Raw genomic sequence first — 21033 nt, 5'->3', positions numbered from 1 at the left:
ACAAGCTGTATATATGTAACAAGAGCCCTGCAGATATACAGATATATCAGCAGCACAACACTGACAAATGACAATAAGAGTTATTTACAGCTGATATATAATCACTAAAACATGTTTTTTAATGTTTTGTACTGCACCCAAAACCTGCCATTAACTTATTCAAACTCTGTCTCTTTCTTTTCCATTCTGCTTTATGTAAGAGTTTCTATATGTGTGTTGTCTAATTGGACAGAGTGAATAATATGGGAGCCTTTTCCTTTTTCTTTTCCAACCAGTGGGGCAGATTTTAGGCCCTTCTCATTATGTCTGGAATGTCAGAAACAAAAATAGACCCTTTTAAAGATTCATAAGCTGCTAATGAGGTTACGCAGCACATTTCAAAGCAAAAACAGTGTGACGAGGTGTGTGTGTCTGTGTGTGTGCACAGCTCACAAAAAGAAGATGGGGGTTATGCAATACTGTTGCTCAGTGAAAAGATTAACCAGATGAGCAGACACTGTCAGCTAAAACAAACGGCAGACGTCTGACTGGATTGTGAAAAAGGAAACTGGTTCATGTTTTCAGTTTATATTCTAAACCACTTCTGACAACTTCAGTCTGTAGTGTAAGAAAGGGGTCTTAAAAATTATCATGTGCATTTATATAATGCCAAATGACAACAACGGTTGCCTCAAGGTGATTTATATTGTAAGGTAAAGATAATAATGCCTAATACCTCCTATGTGTTTCCTTGCTTAACTAAAAGTAGCTTCCAAAACAGTAACTTTGTTTTATCTTTATGGGACACTAGTTGTACATCTCATATATTCAAATAGCATAAAGCCACTAGTGCTCACCTCAGTCTCCCAGTACATTCACCTATGAAATAAGTTTGAACATCCTAGGTGACTCCCGTCTTGAGTCATCCCATTCACAAGATTTTCCAAAAACTTGACCTCTGACCTTGAGGTTGAGGTCACTGAGACTGGAACTTATGTGAAATTCTTAACAGGTGCATTTATTATATCAATTGCAAAATCATAGATCACGTCTCTTTCACGTTATCATGTTCACAAGATTTTCAGAAAACTTGACCTTGATCGTGAGATCAAGATTTCAGCTGGTCTGAGATTTTTTGGGTAGATGCACCAATGGCATGAATTTGAAAATCCTACATCGTGTCATTTTCAAGTTGTTTTATTCACAAAGTTGGGTGTCCATCCCAACTGCTCCCCCTTTTTACACCTGAAAGGTAACACACAATAGTATTTTACACTAACAAAGACATTGCCAAAGCACTTGGGATGAGGAAACTGGACAAATGGAGGACAAAACAAGAAGCAGCAGGCTTAAAAAAAACACCATCTACAATAGTAGAGGACAGGCCACAAATACTTGGTGGCCTGTCTACATTTTTGATGATGGCTTTCTTTTAATCTTCAGTAACCATACAGCATACAGGAATGTGTACAGACATGTCTGTGTTCCTGACTGCTGACCTGGTAATTGTCAGATATTTCTTACAGTATCCTGTATTTGACATCTAACAAACAACTCCACTAGGGTGTGGTTTCCTTTTGGAAGTAGTTTCTTATTAAATAAAACAGAAATGCACTTTTAAAGTGTTCTTTTTCTCTCATTATTGATTTCTAAACAATGCCGAAAATAAATGTTTAAGTTGAACGCTCATTTTAACTACTGCTGATCACCGCTTCTGTTGATAAATAGCAAACAGTGACACACCTTTTGGCTGTTGTTTGTTGAACATTAATCATTCAACTTTGCAATGCATGTTCCTGCTCGGGAAACAAAATACATTTTTTTTAAATGATAAAATGGTTTCAAAGCACAAACCTAACCTTTGCTGTTGTGCTATCGAGCGACACCTCCATAAATCTCTATGAGTAACGCTTCAGCATGCTAATGTTAATAGCTTAAGCATTTTGAGGCATACTTTTATGCTCTGCCAGATGACTTGCTGAAAAATCTGGATTAATCTGCAGTAAGGTTTCCAACGCTGAACATGTTTTTATATAAGTCTTCGAAACATTTGCATAGTAATGGAGCTGCATCATATTATTACGCTTAAGGGCTTCTTACAGTTGAATGCAAACAACAGCATAAGAGATGTGTGCACGTTGTGGAAGGGGAGGAGGTGAAACGGCGGATGATAGCAATTTGTAAAAGGTGATGAAAATATAATGTATGGCAACATTAAAAGCATAATGAACCTGCTTTTTCATTTCCTTTCCGTGCACCTTGCAGCGTTAAAAAAAATGCAATCAAGTTAGCAAGAAGTGCGAGCAGGAGGGGCAGCTCAAGAAGAGGAAAGCAAATGACTGGCTACTTATTGTTCTTATTGCCCCTTGGGGATAAAAACGTCTTCTGATTTTGATTCTGATGGTAAGGTCATGTATAATAAAACTGAAAATTTGACTAATTATTGCTGTTAATTAGCAGCACTGATTAAAAAGTTCTAATTTTAAGCTCAGTAAGAGAAAAAAACTGATTGTGATTCACTAAATGAAATCTCACACAGGTATTCATGAATGTGATTTACATTATAAATATATATGAGCTCATTTCAGACCTCTGGGATTTTGTTATGGCCATGTTTTGTTTGTTTTTTAAACACTGGAAAACATTTAGCCTTTAGAGAGCCATTTTCATTTCAATGATAATGGCACCTTTCCTTTTATCTCAAAATGCCAGCCTGAGAGGTCTCACAGCAGATGCATGAAGTTATTATTATTTTTCTTTATAAGCGCACCCACACGAAGCAACAAAACAAATCACGATGTAAACAGAGAGACGCATCACGTTTGACGCATTAACGTGTTCGATGACGATTATGTTTATTTCTTAATATCTCAATAAAAAGCTATTTTCTACTGCTAACTTATTCATGAGGGGTCACCACAGGGGTAGCTTCGCATATATGATTTGGCAGATTTTCATCTAAGTAAACAATTTCAGTGTTTCCAGTAAGGGAACATATGTGAAAAATCACGTGTGAAGGAGTGAGGCCTGTGATGGAGTCAGAACTAAGGAAAACACAGGGAGAAAAAACTCTTTCATTAAAGTTATCTGCTAATCCTTCTTGCCTGAAATGTGATTTCCAGCGGAGCCAATAGCCCCTTCTGGCTCACAGACCAAATGGGCCGCTCTAGTTAAACCCTCCTTGGCGCTCTGTGTCTTTGCTAATTTTTCTTTTTCAAACACGCACATAAACACACTTTCTCTTACCTCCGTCATGTGAATAAGGTAGAATCTCAGTTCTTCAGCGTAATCTGCAAGACAAATTAAGGAAGACGATGATGTTAACAAGACTTGTTTTTTTTGCCAAGCCAACTCTAGTGCGCTCTTTTTTGCTCGCTCGTGTCCTTCTTGTACACAAAGCAGCATTCCTGATTTCCGATTACGATACTGACAAAATGCTTTTTATTGATGGAAAGCTTTTACTGTACGTCAGCTTCATAGACATCCTCCCATATTTCACTGAGAAAGCCCTCTGTGAGACAGGCCTGTGTGTCTGGAGTCAAGATAAATGGTTGTAATCGAGTCAACGCACGCAGTCGAACTCAGACCCCCAGAATTTATACATCGTGGTTTAATGTTGTGTTTTGTTTCGCATAAGCAGACACACAGATCAACAAATCTATCCATCCACAGATCTATCTCTGTCTGTCTTACGAAGCCAAATAAGGTAATAAAGTCAAATTATTAAAAGATATTAATTGTTTATTAAGACATTAAAAATGAGTTTCACTTACTGGAATGTGTGTGTGATTTTATTTGATATGATTTTCATTTGATTGTTGTTGAGAATGACCAAATAACACTTTTATTCAAATGTCTCTGATGTTCACTGGCGCACTTTTTTTTATTAATTGAGCATGACCCATTGGAAATTAGTGGAAAATTGCTTGGATTAAAAAAAGAAAAAGAACCCAACCTTTCAGAGGAAATGTTCTAACTTCGACAGAAAGAAGATTAATACATAACAGTTTGTAACTGCACTGTCACAAACACTGATTTAAGTTTAACCCAACCAGCATATTTAATACTCCCCCGTGTCTGTTCATAAACTTACAAACAAGAGCAAGAAAGAGGAAAGAAATGTGTGATGCGCTGGTTGAAGCCCAATCCCCTCTGGCTGCAGCAGTGTTAGAGTTGCCAGAATGTTCCATCATAATTGCTTTTTGGATGGTCAAATCACGCTTTGGGACTATGTGGGTTTGTGTCTGATGATTTCTGTTACTCTGTTTAACAAAACCAAATGAGACAGCTGTCAGCTGAGAAGAAGTGAGCAAGAAGCCAAAGTAGCAACCTCTCTTCACTTTCCGTTGAAAGAATTTACAATCAAAATGCTGTTTAAACGGGGATTTTCCTCCTCTTTATGATCATCTTTTCAGTTTTAACCCCCAATTAAGTTTAGTAGCTCAGATTACCTTTAAATACATTTAGAGGAGCACACCCTAACCAGAAAAACTGCAAAATACCGTAGGGCGATTGCTTGAGGAGGTAAAAGCCAATGTTTGTTTAGGCGACCCCTTGTGGCTTTAAAATCTCTAGTCATTTTTGGCTTTTTTTCAGGCAAACCACTATTCAAGCAGAAGAGGTAACAAAGGACATACAGGAGAAGGTTTTAGCATGTGATCTGCATCTGTTATGCCCCAAGCCATAGTCTTTCCCCAAACCTAATCAAGTGGTTCTGAACTAAATCTCACCAGGACGTGACAACAACCAAAAATGATGAGTCAGCTACGGTCAAATATACACAGGAAGAAACCCCTGCTTATGTGCAGTCCGGTAATCTAAGAAATACAAAATGCCAGGTCCATAACCTACAACCTTCCTAAATGCTCTGTAGCAGAAAAACGTCTTATCATCTGTGTGAAAGCCGTATTTGCCAACCTGAGAAGACTGTATGGTGTTTTATGGTGTCATTGTGATGCAACAGTTTCTGTGAGGAAGTGTCATTTTTCAGTCCAACAACACTGAGAAACAGTATTCAAAACTTTATCTCTTCTCTGAAGCACAAATTGACACATGTTTTCTATACTTACAAGGCCATGTGTGAATCCAGATTCTGAATAGTGACAGTAGGAAACAACAACGGAGGCCCAAAACTCTTCCTGCTGCTTTTTTGTGTGTGTTTTGTTCTGTTTTTGGCTCTAATTTTTCTCCACATTATAATGAACCACTACAGTGTATAACCAAAGCCCGTGTGATGTGCAGAAGCATCAGCAGAGGTCACTGTTGGATATATTTCTGATGTCAAAAAGCAGAGTGCTGTCATACTGCACAGGATTGTAAAAAGCTAATAATATGAGTAAGGTTTAAGTTTTAAATTAGAGAATAATACCGATGGAGACATCCTGTAACAATTTAAAGATTTCTTAAAAGATAGAATTTTTTTAAACTTGTACTTAATTTCCAAAAAGTTATCATTTGAAATGGAAGTGGATCAAGAAAACCATGATACAATGCTGTCTGAGGTATAATACTTGCAGTTCTTTACAGTCACTCAAGTTTTCTCGTTAATCGACTGAAGAAAAAGATGAGATTACCTGGTACCAAGAAAGTAAAAGATAAAGAATTTTGGTTCAAGAGTCAGAAGGTTTCACATCATGGTGAGCGTTAGTCTTGTTAGCTTGTTTAGTGTAATAACAATATTTAGACTGACACAGTGTAATTTTGGCTTTACATGTGTTTTTTACTCTCTCATTGTTTCCCACGCTCCTCTGCCTAGTATTGGGGTGGCAGGAACACAGGAAAGCCCCTTTACTGAACGTGTACTGTGTACTTACACGCACACACACACAAATGCATAAAACACACCCTCACTGAAACAAACACAATCCCCCGGCGCCTCTTTCCTGAGTGACGCTGCTGAAGCAAAATAACAATGACAGGGTTCAGGGTGGAGATTTGTGTGTGTGTGTGTGTGTGTGTCCTCTCATGAAGAACACACAGACACGCAAACTCAATTGAATCCCCACCCTGCTGATCACTGATTGTTTGGGTGCAGGATGGAGGTCAGAACTGGACCAGAGGAGGAGCAGTGTCTACAGAGAAGAACAGCTCAGAAGTGCTACTAGTTTCAGTCAAATCCTATGACAATGCATTTCCAATGTAATGCTGCAATTAATAAAACTAGTTAATATGTCCTATTTCCGTTCATCCCTGTCAAAAAATGTGTCACAAATATTTCTGACTTAACAGCTTGTTAAAATGAAAGAATGATTTCAAAGTTTTTACCAAAACTTGTCAATAAAGGAGTGTAAAAGATGGAAGGACCTATATTAGTTCTAACAGTCAGAAATCCACAAATGCTCTGGCTTCAAAAAGAGATCTGGTTGTCCAGAAAACAATCCTGCTTCCCTCATAAATTATGACCTCAGTTAGCGCTTTTCTGAAGATTTGAGATATTTTTATAACAACGCATTGATCGAATTGATTGCAAAAAATACACAACAAAGCTGGCAAATGAATGTCAATGATGCTAAACTTCAAAACTATGGTCCACAAATCAGTGGATGACTTCATGAGCAAGTCCATTATTCAGTCCATTGTTACAACATGAAAAATAATTGACACAAACTCCATCGTAAAATCTCCTCCATAGTAGGCCTGATATCAGCCAATGACGAAACTGCCTACAAACTGCCAACAAAAACCAAGGAAACAATAGAGGCCGTCAGGAAACACACTCTGCATACACAGTGAGGACGTAGATTGTTGGTATTCACATGTCAGCTGACCTCACCTGGACCACGTGTATCTCCCATCAGGTGGGGACAGCCAAACAGAGGTTTTACTTCTAGAGGAAGTTAAAGCATGTTCGCCCCCCCCCCCCAGCTGAACAGGAGAGAACAGAAAGGACCTACAACTGGTGGTGAAGGCAGCAGAGCACATCATCGGGATGACTCTCTACCCTCCCTCAGTGGCCAAAACCAAAAGACAGCCAGCTGTATCACATTGGACCACACCCACTCTAAACATCACCTATTCTTAACCCCGGCGTTCTGGGAAGAAAGTCAGATCAATCAAGTCCAAAACCAAAAGATTATAAAACATCTTTTTTCACTGGCAGTAAAAAGCACTGCCCCTCCTCCCCTCCTTACAGCTGTGGAGTAATAAATCTTTACCCAAAGAGCAGGAAGTGCAATTTTTAAAAACATGTCACTGTTATTCTGTATACACTACCTCACTGTGCTTACCTTTTGTCATGTTCACGCTATTGCATGTTTTTGTATTTTCATTGTTTTCATGAATAATGATGATAAAGACCTATTATATTTTAGATAACAAGTTTAAAAGGTTTTTAAATATTCGGTTTGATTTTACTCCATGTCCTATTATCTATTGTTATCTTTTTAATCTTCTTGTCTTAGGGGAATAAAACTCTAAAAATGAAAAAGTACAAGTAGTCCAAACTAAAAACTACAAAACTACAAAAACAAAGCAGTTAGGACTCAGAAATGATTAGATCCAATATACAGTTACTGTGAAAATACTGAAAGTGAGCTCTGATTTCTCTATAGAAAACAAAACTGTAAAAAATAATAAATAAATGAATAATTTAAAAAAGCTGGGTAGCCTTTTCAAGTTTATTCAACTAAAGGTCTTAAGATATGTATTGAAATCAACTCTTAGTGTGCTGTTTTACTAACATAAAACCATCTCTTTTGTCTTACTACAGCAGCCAAACAGATATGGCTTGTTGTGCCGGGAGAATTCAAACTTCAAATTCTGGAAGAAAGGAATCTGCTTCATTACTCTTTTATTAGTTTAGCTTTATTCTACTTAATTCTACTTAAGAAACAGCAACATTTCTTGTACTTTGTATACATGTACAATGCTGGTTCACACCTGCTTTAGTTACCGAGTGAAAACCAAGATTTTTGCACCCTGTTTTTACCTTCATGTTACTTTTCTTTTATTATAACTGTAATCATATTAGAAAGCGAGAACTCGTAATCCTCATTCTCTACATAATCATAGCAGTGCTTCTGTGGTTCTCTCAAGCCACCCTAAAACCTACATGGTGATTCCCCCACACTGATCTGGTACAGAACACACACTCTCCTTCTGACAGCCTTTCCCTTATTTTTTGTTATCACATTAACAGATCACAAAGCATAAAGCTTGCGTTTTGGTTTAAACCCACTTCCGGAGCAGTCAGCTTGTCAGTACAGTTTCTTGCCCATGCACATGTCTAAGCAGCCCCCCCTCTCACCCGGCCCTGTCCCAGTAATGCCTCCTGACCCCATCCCTGTCCTCACCCGCTGCTCTAAACACAGATATTTACGCTGGGCCGTATTTATTTGATTTGTCTGTGCTCTGCGTGGCCATGCTGGCCAAACTATTCTCTCCATAACAGCAGAGGAGATGATTGTTTACACCAAGGTGAAATAAAAAGACAAAGCAACAGGAAATTGGACCGTCTTTCCCTAAATATCCTTTGGTTAAACTCAGCTGAAAGTATTACTGCAGTCATAGCTCCCCGTGTTTATTTCTGGTTGCACAGCCTCTGTGTGCTACACTTCCTTTCTTACTCTGTGGTGAATTGTAAAGGTTTAGCTTTATAACATACACACACAGATTGCACACAGATTTTGGCTGTTATGGGACTGTTGAGAAATCTGTTTCATCTATATAACCACCTCAACGTCTCAGACATCTATGAATCACGGTTCCCGTGTTTAGGCTTACATACCCTCCTGGAGTCGCAGCTGACGGAGGTACAGAGGACTCTGAAGTACATTACATCGGCCTGGCTCGCTTTCTCTCGTCACCAGCATTAGGTCGTTGTAGACAAACACAGTAACCTAAAAGACATGGAGGGGGGATATTAAAAAGAGAAGAATAGGACGTTGAAAAGAAGGGGATGGAGGGCAGAAGGTGGTGAAGGGGAACAGGATGTGAGAACTGGGGGTGGGGGCGCATTACATCTCAGATGATCTCACTTTGGCTTTCCACCTTACAAAATCAGCCTGCAACCCAGTTAACTACACGTACAGCACTGAATATTTGGCAGGTTTCACCCCCTGCAGTTTCCCCCCGAATCATGTCCTAGCACAGGAAATGCAGTTCACACATACAGAGCCCTGGTCACATGTATACATCCTCCCACACGGTGGTTTGGTGTCTGAATATCAACCATGCGTCTACACTGACGTAGTCCTAAATGTATCTTTTATTAACTGAATGAGGCATTTAATGACTATAAGAAACAATGAACACCTCTGTAGTTGTTTAAAACACACATACAGTTTCAAAAAGTCAAACGAACAGAGAATGAAAGAATGAAACCGAGGAAGAAATCAAGATAAACAAGTAGAAGATAAAAGAAAAAGAAAGAGAACACCTAAATTAAGGTAAAAAGACCTCTTACGTAAGCAGGTGCAAACATGCAGCTCAACACACATAAGCTGTAATCCGTGCAGATGGGCAACATTTGAAGACAATGCTTTTGCTTTGGTGGCCTCCTCTGAGGGATAAGATAGCAGAGGGTATTTCAGATGTAGCCAGCATGTGGTTAATGTGTGTGTGTGCGTGCGTGCGTGTGTGTGTCTGTGTGTGTCTGTGTGTAAATCTGAGTGGGTGGAAGAGAATGCTAGTAAGAGTGAAAAGTAAAGGACAAAGTGCATGAAAGCAGCAGTTTTCACACAGAGAAGCACACATGTTTAGTATGTATAACATTTGCGCAAACTTGTGCACAAAATCAAATATCCACTTCAAATATTTACATTTTCCACACATACTTGCTGTCCCAAAAAGCTCAATAATTCATGCAACAATTTTGTCTGATTAAGACTTCCATCCATTTTCTTAATCTCTTATCCTTGAGCACTTATGCATTAATATCCCAGCCCACACAAACGGAGAAGCGGGCGCACCCTTTACACTTCTATGTTAAGCAGAGCGAAGCATAACGTGGAGAAAAGCCAAATGTAATGTACCTATACTGAAACGCAGGGTCTCAAACAAAAACATAACTCGCAATATACTCTTTACAGTTAAGTAAAGAATCTCATAAAACATAAATGTTCCATATAATGTTCAAGAATATACAGAACTAGCATGCTTTGTAAATCGAATAAGTTACATTTATTGATAATATATCTATCTATAATACAATACATCCTGAAAATCTGGTGATTTAATCAACTTGCATCTCTTATGTAAACGATTACAGTGAAATCCTGTTGTTTCACTTTGCACTAAATATAATGGTCCGCTTAGTCTTTGTGTTTGTCTATAGATGTTAAAGTGCTGCATGTTAGTTTGCCTCCCAGACTAAAAGAGCAAAAGCTGGAACAACACAGAGAGATCATTAAAAAAAAACAGCCTGTATAAAGTGGCAGAGTGGAGAGAAACTCCCTCTCGACAAACACTGCCTGCTAAATATTTGTTTTATCCATGACCCCAGAGAGAGTCCATTATTATACTTTGATGCCAGCAGTGGCTCCGCTTTACCGCGTACAGCTGAGATTATGTGACAGGGCCAAAGCTGAATTCAGCAGTGAAATAAGCTTTTCTTTTAGAGCCCACACAGACCTGTTTCACGTGCTTCTTTCAAATAAAACATTTGAAACACCAACTTAACACCTTAAATTTCCGAGGCATATCCACCTGTTTTTGGTGAACTAGTTTAAGGTTATTGCAGTGATGTCATCATCATCTCATCTGCGGAAACATTCAAAGCTTTTCCTTCCATGAATCTGCACTCTAATTGGGGTCATGCAAATGTGAGCCTTTTATAAGATTACATTACCAGATCAGCGATGAATATTTGGCATTTAATACGATCTTTACAGAATAACATTTCATACATATTACACAACAACATTTACAGACTATTTCTGAGACTTTACATACTTGTCACAGGGATAGGAATACTTTGAATTGATAGTATTTATAACATTTTTCAATAATGTACATTGAAAGCAATGTTTAATGCATAAAACACAATTTATCTGTCAGTCTGATCCTTGCTGCTCTCTTTCTTCATCTAGTATTGATTTTCTTGACTCATGTGGACAGCTCCAGTTCAGACAGCTCCTGCACTTCATTCCTCTCCTGAGATGTCGCTTTACACTTATACTTGCATGCTTTCACACACACATATATATATATATCTATATATAGATACATATACATATATAGATATATATATAAATATATACGAATATATATTTCGCTTAAATTCTGAATCAAGGCGGTGAGACGGCACTTTCACTTTGGCCAAATTAAAAAAACCACAAAGGAGGATGCACCAGACCAACTGAATGCTTGCCACTGGTCGGAGAGATCTTATTGTATCAGTGAAACGAAAGAGTTCTTTGAAATAGCGGCTTATGCATCTCAGAGACACCTTTAATGAAATCCTGCATAATGTTTTAGATGTTTTAATCAATAACTACATCCTTGGTCAGAACATTAAATTAAAATAAAAGCTTCAAGCGGGTGTTTTTAGGTTTGCAGACATAGACAGATTTTAATATGCATGAAAAATAATTAAATGCATTCATATGAGCACGGGCAAAAACAGACACTCTGTTTGATTGGCCCTTACCTTAAGAGAGTGGTGCTTGCTCTCATGTAGTATCATCTCTTCAGATATGATGAGTGTCCGGCTGCAGAGGTCAAGAGGCTGTAACAACAGAAAACAACAGGCTTCATGAAAAAATGAGGACGCAACATTACCGAATCGAGTTCTCATCCCGTTATTCATAACCAGCCGCTTTAGGGACATTAATGCTTGTAATATTGAGGTAAATAGTACTTGTAAAGTATTTTCCTTCTGCTTAGTATTACCCTAACCTCTTAAACATATGTTGAGCATTTTTCAACATAAAATCCAAAAATATAATATTGCATCTGTCATTTGTAAGCTGAAAAGCTGCAGTACCAAATCCATTTTGGCTCCCAAATCCAATCGATCTGCTTAAAAGCAAAAGCAGGTCTTTTCTATGGAGGGAAACGCCGCTGAAACTGATTCTGTCGAGACAGAAAGCAAGTTGCAACTGAGAGGCGGTATGTGCGGTTGAGCACGACAAGACAGTGACACTTAAAATGAAATAGAATGGCAACGTGGGAGGAGGGGACTTCCTCTCAAGTCCAGGGTGTGACAGAGGCCCAATTCAACATGTGCAACATTTGAATACCGTGTGAAACAGGGTCAGGGCTGCACATTTGTATACATGACTCTATATGAAGAAAGTAACAGCACAGTCAGTGTTTTTCAGAGTGTGAAAGTTTATCGCAGCTCAAGCTAGCTAAGCCAGTTGACATGTCAGTGCAGGCGCAAGAGTTATCTCACTGCGGTCAACACACTATAACGCACATGTGAAAAACTAAGCAGTTATTAAGTGATGATGCTTCATTTGACAGAAGCTGCCTCTTTGGAGTAGCCCCACTTAGATTTGCCGTTTTATTCTGAAGAAAGTGGATTTTGGAAGTAAGTGTTGAATTGGTTGCACAGAACTTTGACACTCTTTGATCCAAAATGTGTACAGAAAACATCTGCCTGACATCTCATACGGTAACACTACCGCTGTTAGTGCTATTGCCTAAAGACAGAAAAAAATATGTAGATCGAGTCTGTGTTACGTGTGAAAAGCTCACGGATGACTTGCAAAACACGAGAACCTCAGACATGAAGGTCAACATATTTCCTAACTGCAAACCTGAAATGTCTTGTTTCCTTTTGACACAAATGCGGAAGGGGAAATAAATCATATTCATCATACTTGGACAGCTTGTGAAAACTGTTTTTCAGAGTATCTCAGTGGCCTGTTTCGTTTGATACCACAGAACAGGTGCATCCACAGCTCAAGTCCAGACTGGGGCCTCTGCATATCATTCTCTGCCCAGTCCCTGCATATCTGGTCTTATACTCTCTACTGAAACAATGATAGCAGCAGATCATTCAAAAATTAGATCTATTCACTCTTTTGCCTTGGGTTCAAACGACTATAGATTGGTTCAGTAAAATCTCACTCTCGGCAGTAAGTTTAAGTAGAACAGCAGGACTTCAGTGTATATAATACAGTGTCCAGTAAAACGTAGACAAAGAATAACAAACGATACGACCAAATCAAGATGTACAGGCACATAAAAAATGGTGTACCTGAACAAAGATGGGGAAGATAAGGATCTTGGGCGCCACTTTAACATATCCATAATTTGCGTGCGGAGCATGTGATCGGACAATGGTACAGTTCTGGTAGTTGGCGAAATTGGCATTCTGCTGTTGGTAGCTGGCTGCATTAGAGGAGGCAGGAGGCGCCTTTGATGTCTTCGAATTGTTAGATCGACGTAGGAAGCCGGTACGGCTGGAGAGACCAACACCGCCACCGCCGCCGCTGCCTCCGCCACCACCAACTCCACCCATACCTCCAGAAAAAGCACCACTCTGCGGCTGAGGAACAGGAGCCTGTCGGGTGGGGATTAACCTCGCAGCTGTGGGGCAAAAAAGAAAGTGAAGACACAGATTATGAACAGTACTTAAGATCGATACTGTTCCAAATAGGATCCTATCTATGAAGGGTAAGATGGCGCTGGCAAGGCTGGCAGCCTTAATCCAATTTCACTCAGGATGAATAAAGTATTATCAATCAGTCAATCAATCCTCAATATGAAGATTGACGATGAAGGGAGTGCAAGAATGGAGACAGCAAGATTGTTCTGTTCGAAACAAACAAAATCCAACAAGAAGCACAAGAATATAATGCAAAGAAATAAGTAATGTAGAAAACATATTTTGGAGCAATTGTCCTTTAATACTTTAGTTTGAGGCTGTTAGGTTGCCTTCTACAATAGAAGCTGATCTACAAACTCAGTAGACCACTTAACAAAACAGTCATTTAATTTAAACAGGTATTAATATTATATACAGTACGCGACTTACCTAATGTACCCTGCTTGTCTGAGTAAACGGGCCTCAAGATCTGAAAGCAGAATAATATGAGATTAACATAAAATTACAATCTAAATAAAACAAAAATGAAAATGTTAACATTCTAAACATGAATCTAGACATGCAAGAGCAATGACAAAGGTTAATGTATTAAATCTGATCTTAACTTTCTACCGACACTGATACTGATGATGATGATGATGATGATGATGCAACAAGACATATTTATAAAAAGATCAACTGTCATTTTAAAAAAAAATTCTGTATACTTCACTATGAAATGCGGTTCTTTACCATATTTATTCCATACTCTTTGTCTTTGCTGTTTTGTGTGTGTGTGTGTGTGTGTGTGTGTGTGTGTGTGTGTGTGTGTGTGTGTGTGTGTGTGCCTTGGGTTTTCGTCTCTTTTTCTTTGACTATCCAGTCTCTGCATCTCTGCATTTTCATTTTTTTTGTTTGTTTCTTGCATGGCATTCGGTTTAGTTTCTAGGACACTTTTGAGCCCATTTGAATTTTAGGCTGGACCCACCGAGGCAGTAATGGTTTCTGCTTGTCATAACATATCACAATCTAGTGAGGGTGCAGGGCTAGGAATCTGCAGGTGGAGAGGGATTTGGAAAGTCCCAAAATGTTCATATAATATATATATATATATATATATATATATATATATATATATATATATATATATATATATATATATATATATATATATGCCATTATTGCACTTTTCTGCCTGTTTATTTGGATAACTATTTCATTTTCTTTAGTGCTGGTTTTCAAAGCGCCTTCTTTGTATCTGTGTGGTATGCCACTAACATGACCCATTTCCACAGGGCTTTTAGTATATTTAGCAAGGCCAAAACAGAATCCCCTCAGTCTCTGCCTCCTTTGTTTGAGATACAAGTTGCAGCTATTTGTAAGGGAGGCCAGCTTCACTGTGCTGGCATGTTCCTGTTTTGCCTGAAGCTGAAGTCTCTTCCTTCAATATGCCTATAATTTTTCTGAATTTGCCTGCCTTCCCTCCCTTATAATTTGGTAATTTGGTACCACTGCCATTAACTGAACCTAGATCTGAAAAAGACAAAGGTGCATACCTCATGACGTAGCCACACACAGATTACTCACTCACACACACACACACACACACAGAGCTTTGTGTTGGCAGACTCACAAACAAGGACACACAGAGACTCTACGTGTTTGCACCAGTTGCATACAGTTAGTTAGTTTTGTGTAAGCTGAGCAACCATTAAGATACTTAGATTCATATCAGGAAAAGAAAGTCTCAAACCCATTCTGAATCTAGTTAGTGGGTTAGTATTGTACGGTTAGCTTAGGAATTCAGATCAGTCTTTTTGATTTGTTGACTTGCTTTATTTTGTTTTCATGATGAAAGCTTTTACCTCATATACAAGATCACTGAATGCAAAAAAAAGCATGCTTAACAAATGTATTAGACCACCTGTCATAAAAACAAGGAAACTTTCAACAAAATTTTGTTTGAAACTGTTATTTGTAATCAGATAACAAAATGCCAGCGCACTGGACTTCTCTCAGGAGTCAGAAATGAAGCATAACTTTTGACCACTAAAACTAATTTTTCTGCGCAGAAATCCAAGTAGATATCTATAATTTGACATCTTAATCAAAAAATAATCATGAGCTTTACAATTTTTTCTGTTCTTTGAAAAATGCTAATTTTGAAAATGTATGGATAACTATTGGATAAATATTGAACTGTTATTATAAACATTAAAAATGTACATTTTATATAAAGAGTTTGTGCATACTGGTGAATTAGCATTACAGAAATCAAAACCATTTTGGTCAATTTCAACACTGTTAACACAGCACAGCTGTGGCATAAATGTTATTATTGGGTGGTGGTCTAATAAATCTGTTAAGCACTATAAAGTGCATGCTGTATAAAATGTCATATACATGTCCTAATGTTCATGTACATGCATGTTATACAGACACTGGATATTATGTTGAAATATGTGTTTCCTTCTTCTTTCTTTCTCCTTCCTAAATGCAAGCACTATTTGATTTTAAAGAACTGCTTTGAAATTCTTGTGTCTAGAGAAAATCTGCTAGATAAATTAATTGAGGCATATATATGCATAGTTTCTCTAATATGAACCATGTCTGGCACAATGTAAGAAAGAAATACAGCAAAAGTTTCCCCATAATACAGGCATATAATGTTATTACCAGCTCTATTTTTATATGCTGTTTTATCCTCTTGGTTTTCAGTCTATTGCTCCATATTTACATGACAGTGAACTATATGCACAGTATGTAGTGTTCACGACATGTTATAAAGCACAAATCAGTGAGACAGCAGTAACCCAAATGGCCCAGACATACTGTACATACAGTCCATCTATCTATCAGCACCAGGGATGTAAGGTAAGGAGACATATCTAGGATGAGCCACCATATGACCATGGTGAGGATGAGGAGGACGGAGAAGATGATGAAGATGCAGCCCACCACCACTCTGCGGTACCTGGCTTCCAGGGTTGATGGGTGCCAGGATGATATAGTTATCCCCGTTGGATGCCTTCACTCTAGTTCCTTTCAGAGTGGCAGTGTGAGGATGGTGGAGGTGCCGCGGCTTCCCGTCCAGCTCCTCGGCCGACCCTCCCTGGGCCCCCCACGCCAGGGTCCCCATGCCTACACCGCCGCTATTTCCAGCTTCAGAGCCGTTCACCAGTAGCCTGCGTGCGGCAGTGGCACGGTGGTGGGCTGGGAGTGGCGGCACAGCTGGGGGGGTTTTACTTGTGCTGACATCTGGTACACGTCTACGGGTGGGCGGTGACGGGGCATCATAGTTTGAGGTGGAGGGTTTGTAGGAGGGTCGGTGGATGAGACCCTCAAAACTAGGTTTAGCTGAAGGACCAGTTCGCCACACTACCACTGTGATTTCATTGGCGCTGTTCCTGAAACAAAGCAAAGTAACGATGGTTAAGAAGAGCCAGACAAGTGGAATTTACATGCCTCAATTTGCACGGCAAAATGAATTATATCTATAATATACATTAAAAGTCAAAAACAAAAACATCTGGATGAAAAGCAACCCTGAAACCACACATTTAATACGCATTAAAACCAGACTCTTTGATACTTACTGCATGTCTGTAAAAAATAGATTCCAATACAGAAATAAACCTACTTTAATTCATTCTGTTTTTAAACTGCATCACTGTAGGAATGAGACAGCTCATCGAAAAGCAAACAGAGGATCAAACCCTTAAAAGTTTAACTAAGATTATGCTGTTGAGTGCTGATAAATCACTGACTTCATAACGTGTAATTGCAGAGCTATTCCCACATCGCTTCAGTGTAAATGGATTTCCTTTTGGTTTCTGACAATCTCAGCTTCTGAAATGAAAGCCCTGTAAACACCACAGGCTTAGCTTAGGGGGCCGCTTAAACTGATCTGTAACTCAATTTGGATGCAACAATTATCTCTGAAAACCTCTAAACCTCTCTAATAACTTCCCTAATTTTCACCATAGAGATGTGGAAATGCACATGAAAAGTTATTCTGCAACATTTAGTTGCCAATAAGCCTGTTTTTGTTTGTGTTGTTTTTACCTTATAGCATGGGCTAAGTCCACACACTTCCACTGCTCCACTGGCTGACCATTTAGCTGCAGGAGAGTGTCCAGCTGCTGCAGACCAGCCTGATCTGCTGGACCCCCTGTCAAAGTAAAAAGATGGAAACAAAAAGTTTGCATCATTGCACACTCTCAAGAACCATTAACACACACCAGAGCTGTAGCTTGTATTTTATGTGCAAGTTTGTTTCTTTAGCCTTCGAGATTCATAATGGCAAATCCCTGCAGGGCATAAGCAATAAAATCATGACCACACGTCAAAATGCTTGTTTTGAAAACTTTTCACACATTATTAGCTTGGGACACAGCATCTTAATTAAAGACATGACAACTGGGAAGAGACTTCCCAACATGGGGGCTTAACTCAAAGGTATCTATCTGACAGACAGCCTTGCTCTCAACTGCCGCACTCTACCGACTGAGCTGAACATGTTATAAATCACAAATCAGTGAGACAGCAGTAACCCAAATGGCCCAGACATACTGTACATACAGTCCATCTATCTATCAGCACCAGGGATGTAAGGTAAGGAGACATATCTAGGATGAGCCACCATATGACCATGGTGAGGATGAGGAGGACGGAGAAGATGATGAAGATGCAGCCCACCACCACTCTGCGGTACCTGGCTTCCAGGGTTGATGGGTGCCAGGATGATATAGTTATCCCCGTTGGATGCCTTCACTCTAGTTCCTTTCAGAGTGGCAGTGTGAGGATGGTGGAAGTTTATCTACTGCCACACTCAACCGACTGAGCTGGTAATAGTGGTCATTTTACGAGCCCCCCCACCCCACACACTGATGATGTAACTTCAAATGCATCACGTAATTATGACATACCAAATTAAAAGGGCAATCTGATATCTTAAGGGGGCATACTAATAGAAAATGTCAATAGCAGTTGAGTCATCAGCTGACCAGACCTTTGCTTCCCTGCCCTCTTTCCCCACATTTCTCTTCTCTCTCCACGGCGCTATTGAATAAAGGCAACATGCCAGAAAAGGGGGAGAGATGTCAAACTCAGGTCAATCAATGGGACACAAAGGCAAACAGAGTATTTATACAGCAAATGTAAAATGGAACAGAGGAAAACACCAAGCCATTTCTGACTCAAGAAGGCCCCTGTCTTGACATATACAATTTATAGTATGTTGTTTAGCACTACACTGTTTTGGCATATCCTCATGTTATACAAATACTATTAAAAACAGAAATCTGTCATTGGCAGTCAGCGAGAAAAACATGGAAAAACCTCAGATTCTGATGTTGAATCAAACCCGTCCATCAAAAATATAAAAGGCAGGCTCAAAGAAAAGTGCAGCGCTGTTTTGTCATGTTTCCGAGTATTTAAAGACCCACAGTTTGAACAATGGATCCTTTAGGAACAGTTGGGTTTCATGTATCTAACAACGTGCGTGTAAAACTTGCCTGGATCAACAGCCTGTACCCTCACAGGAGAATCCGAGCAGATGGTGAATCCGTATCCATCCTTTCCTCGAAGGATGGTCACCTGCAGAAAACACGCACACACACCATGAGCATTTTGTGATACGGTGATAGGAAATCACTCTCTCCCCTGCTACCTGAGAAACGAAAAGTAGCACGTAAGCAAAATGATCAACTTCCTTCCTCGCTACGGGACAATTGGATTTATGATTTGTATTCTGCTTCTACTTCCTGCTAAAACTGTCTTGACAGCAGATTCCCATTGAAGCCAATTAGCTGAGTTAGTGGGAAAAACAACTGTTGAGATAAAAAGATTCTTTGTCCATTAGCTGAGGGAAAGGGGAAAAAACAGTCAGACTGCCAATTAACTTAACATTTAGCCAGATTTTATATACGCAGTGTACAGAGGCAGCTGATAAAGACTTTAATTTCCCCCCCATTAATGTAAAAAGTTAGTTTTATATTGCAAAAAATAGGTCCAAAAAAGTCAATACAACAGGAAGTTCATGAATAATCACTACAACCTATTTCATATCGAGTTCGATTTAACCTTTGATCCTTTGATGGTGCTGGTAAGAACTGTGTTGTGCTCTATAGCTATTTGTAGGGTTTTAATTCTGCAAATGAATAAATAAACATGAACATTTCAAATAATCGATACGAAGTGATTTTACTGGAATATGTTGTCCAATCAGGTTTGCAGAGTAGAGTAGAGAGGACCAATATTTGTCCATTGAAAAGTATCACATACGCACACAGGCACAAATGCTGATGGATCTTTCACATTGTCTGTCTGTCTCTTGTGTTGCCAAACATTCAAATACCTGCACCCGAAAGCCTGAGCCAAAGTCAACAAAGTTCCATCCAAAACATCTCACTTTCCATGTCATCTGCTGAAAACCGGGGGGCCCAAAACACACAGACATCCCCGCTCGCTCACCCTTTCTTTCTTTTTTTTATTCCTACAGCAGAGCAAACATGTACATGCTCCTAAATTACAAAGTCTGCCCATGAGCGAGATGCAGCAACTTGTAGAAATACACTGATTATTCAGGGGCCCGAAGCTCGGCACGACCCTGAAATGTCGACTACCATTGCGGTTTCTTATAGTCCACCGATTTTATGCCTCGTGTCACCATATTCCTTTAACCTTGAGTCACTTTAATCTGTCCCCTCCAAAAATACACTGCTACAAAAAAGACTTTCATGCCATGGACAAATACGTCGGACTTTGTCGCTGCCCTAAAAAGAAAAAAAAGCAAATGTGACTGATGCACAGTTTTGTACACGTTTCACTAATGTGCCAAACATTCAATCTTTTAGTTGTTGTCCTTCCTCAGTAACTGAAAAATACAAAACACTCGCCTTTGGAGCATCCATAAACTATGTAATTGGGATTAGGAGAAGGAGAATATGTCAGTGCAACCTACAAAAAACACTGACACGTTTAAACTGGTAGACTAATGACTGCATATCTTCACTGGCGACTGTGACAACGGTTAAGATAAGTTCTTAAACTAAACTTAATTCAGTGCTTTGTGTGTGTAGGTCTATATTTTTGTAGGAAGACAGCAATCAAATTCAATCAAAATCAGTTAAAAACTGAAAAAGAAACCATCTCTCTTCACCTAAACCAGGATTTGTTTTGTTTTTTACAAAAACACTATGAAAGGGGATAAAACGGATCACAAACTAAGCGACAAAAAGAGGAACAGCTGGTCTGAAGTAAAGCATTTCCCTGGAATTTAAGACAAACAACAAACCACCAATAAACACTTTGAAAGAGCAGAAACCGAATACGTGACAGAAATCTGAGAAAAGCAAAGAATGGGACTGACAATGGAGAGAAGTGCGGCACAGACTGCCAGTCTGCTGTCTCATCTATCCCTTTCTATCTCTTCCTTGTTCAGATACTTGTCCTTTTTAAGCGAGCTCTCAGAGCTGCCTAATTTGGATTGATTCATCCAGAATCCATAGCCTTTACAGCGTTAATTAAATTTGTAAGCATAGCCGAGTCCAATCACTTGGACTACCTCTGGTCTGTTT

General features: G+C 39.1%; 1 protein-coding gene across 3 annotated transcripts in view; it reads right to left on the bottom strand.

Annotated features, from left to right (window-relative positions):
* The window catches only part of rgs3a (regulator of G protein signaling 3a), a 123757-nt gene that overhangs the window by 73384 nt on the left and 29340 nt on the right, over positions 1 to 21033 (bottom strand). For 2 of the 3 annotated variants that reach the window (XM_085279731.1, XM_085279728.1), the window contains 9 exons: positions 18970 to 19051; positions 17519 to 17624; positions 16428 to 16860; positions 13904 to 13943; positions 13124 to 13455; positions 11567 to 11644; positions 8705 to 8816; positions 3226 to 3269; positions 2211 to 2237 (listed from right to left, as the gene is read on the bottom strand). In XM_085279731.1, the coding sequence (XP_085135857.1) occupies positions 2211 to 2237; positions 3226 to 3269; positions 8705 to 8816; positions 11567 to 11644; positions 13124 to 13455; positions 13904 to 13943; positions 16428 to 16860; positions 17519 to 17624; positions 18970 to 19051 (1254 nt within the window). The remainder of the gene's footprint in view (positions 1 to 2210; positions 2238 to 3225; positions 3270 to 8704; positions 8817 to 11566; positions 11645 to 13123; positions 13456 to 13903; positions 13944 to 16427; positions 16861 to 17518; positions 17625 to 18969; positions 19052 to 21033) is intronic. The other variant, XM_085279730.1, reaches the window with a different exon arrangement.

The sequence above is a fragment of the Mchenga conophoros genome, linkage group LG7 (genome assembly GCF_057382185.1).
Source record: "Mchenga conophoros isolate Kocher_MC1m ecotype Shallow Benthic linkage group LG7, M_conophoros_male_GT1.1, whole genome shotgun sequence".
NCBI lineage: Eukaryota > Metazoa > Chordata > Actinopteri > Cichliformes > Cichlidae > Mchenga > Mchenga conophoros.
This window is presented reverse-complemented; position numbering and strand designations above follow the sequence as displayed.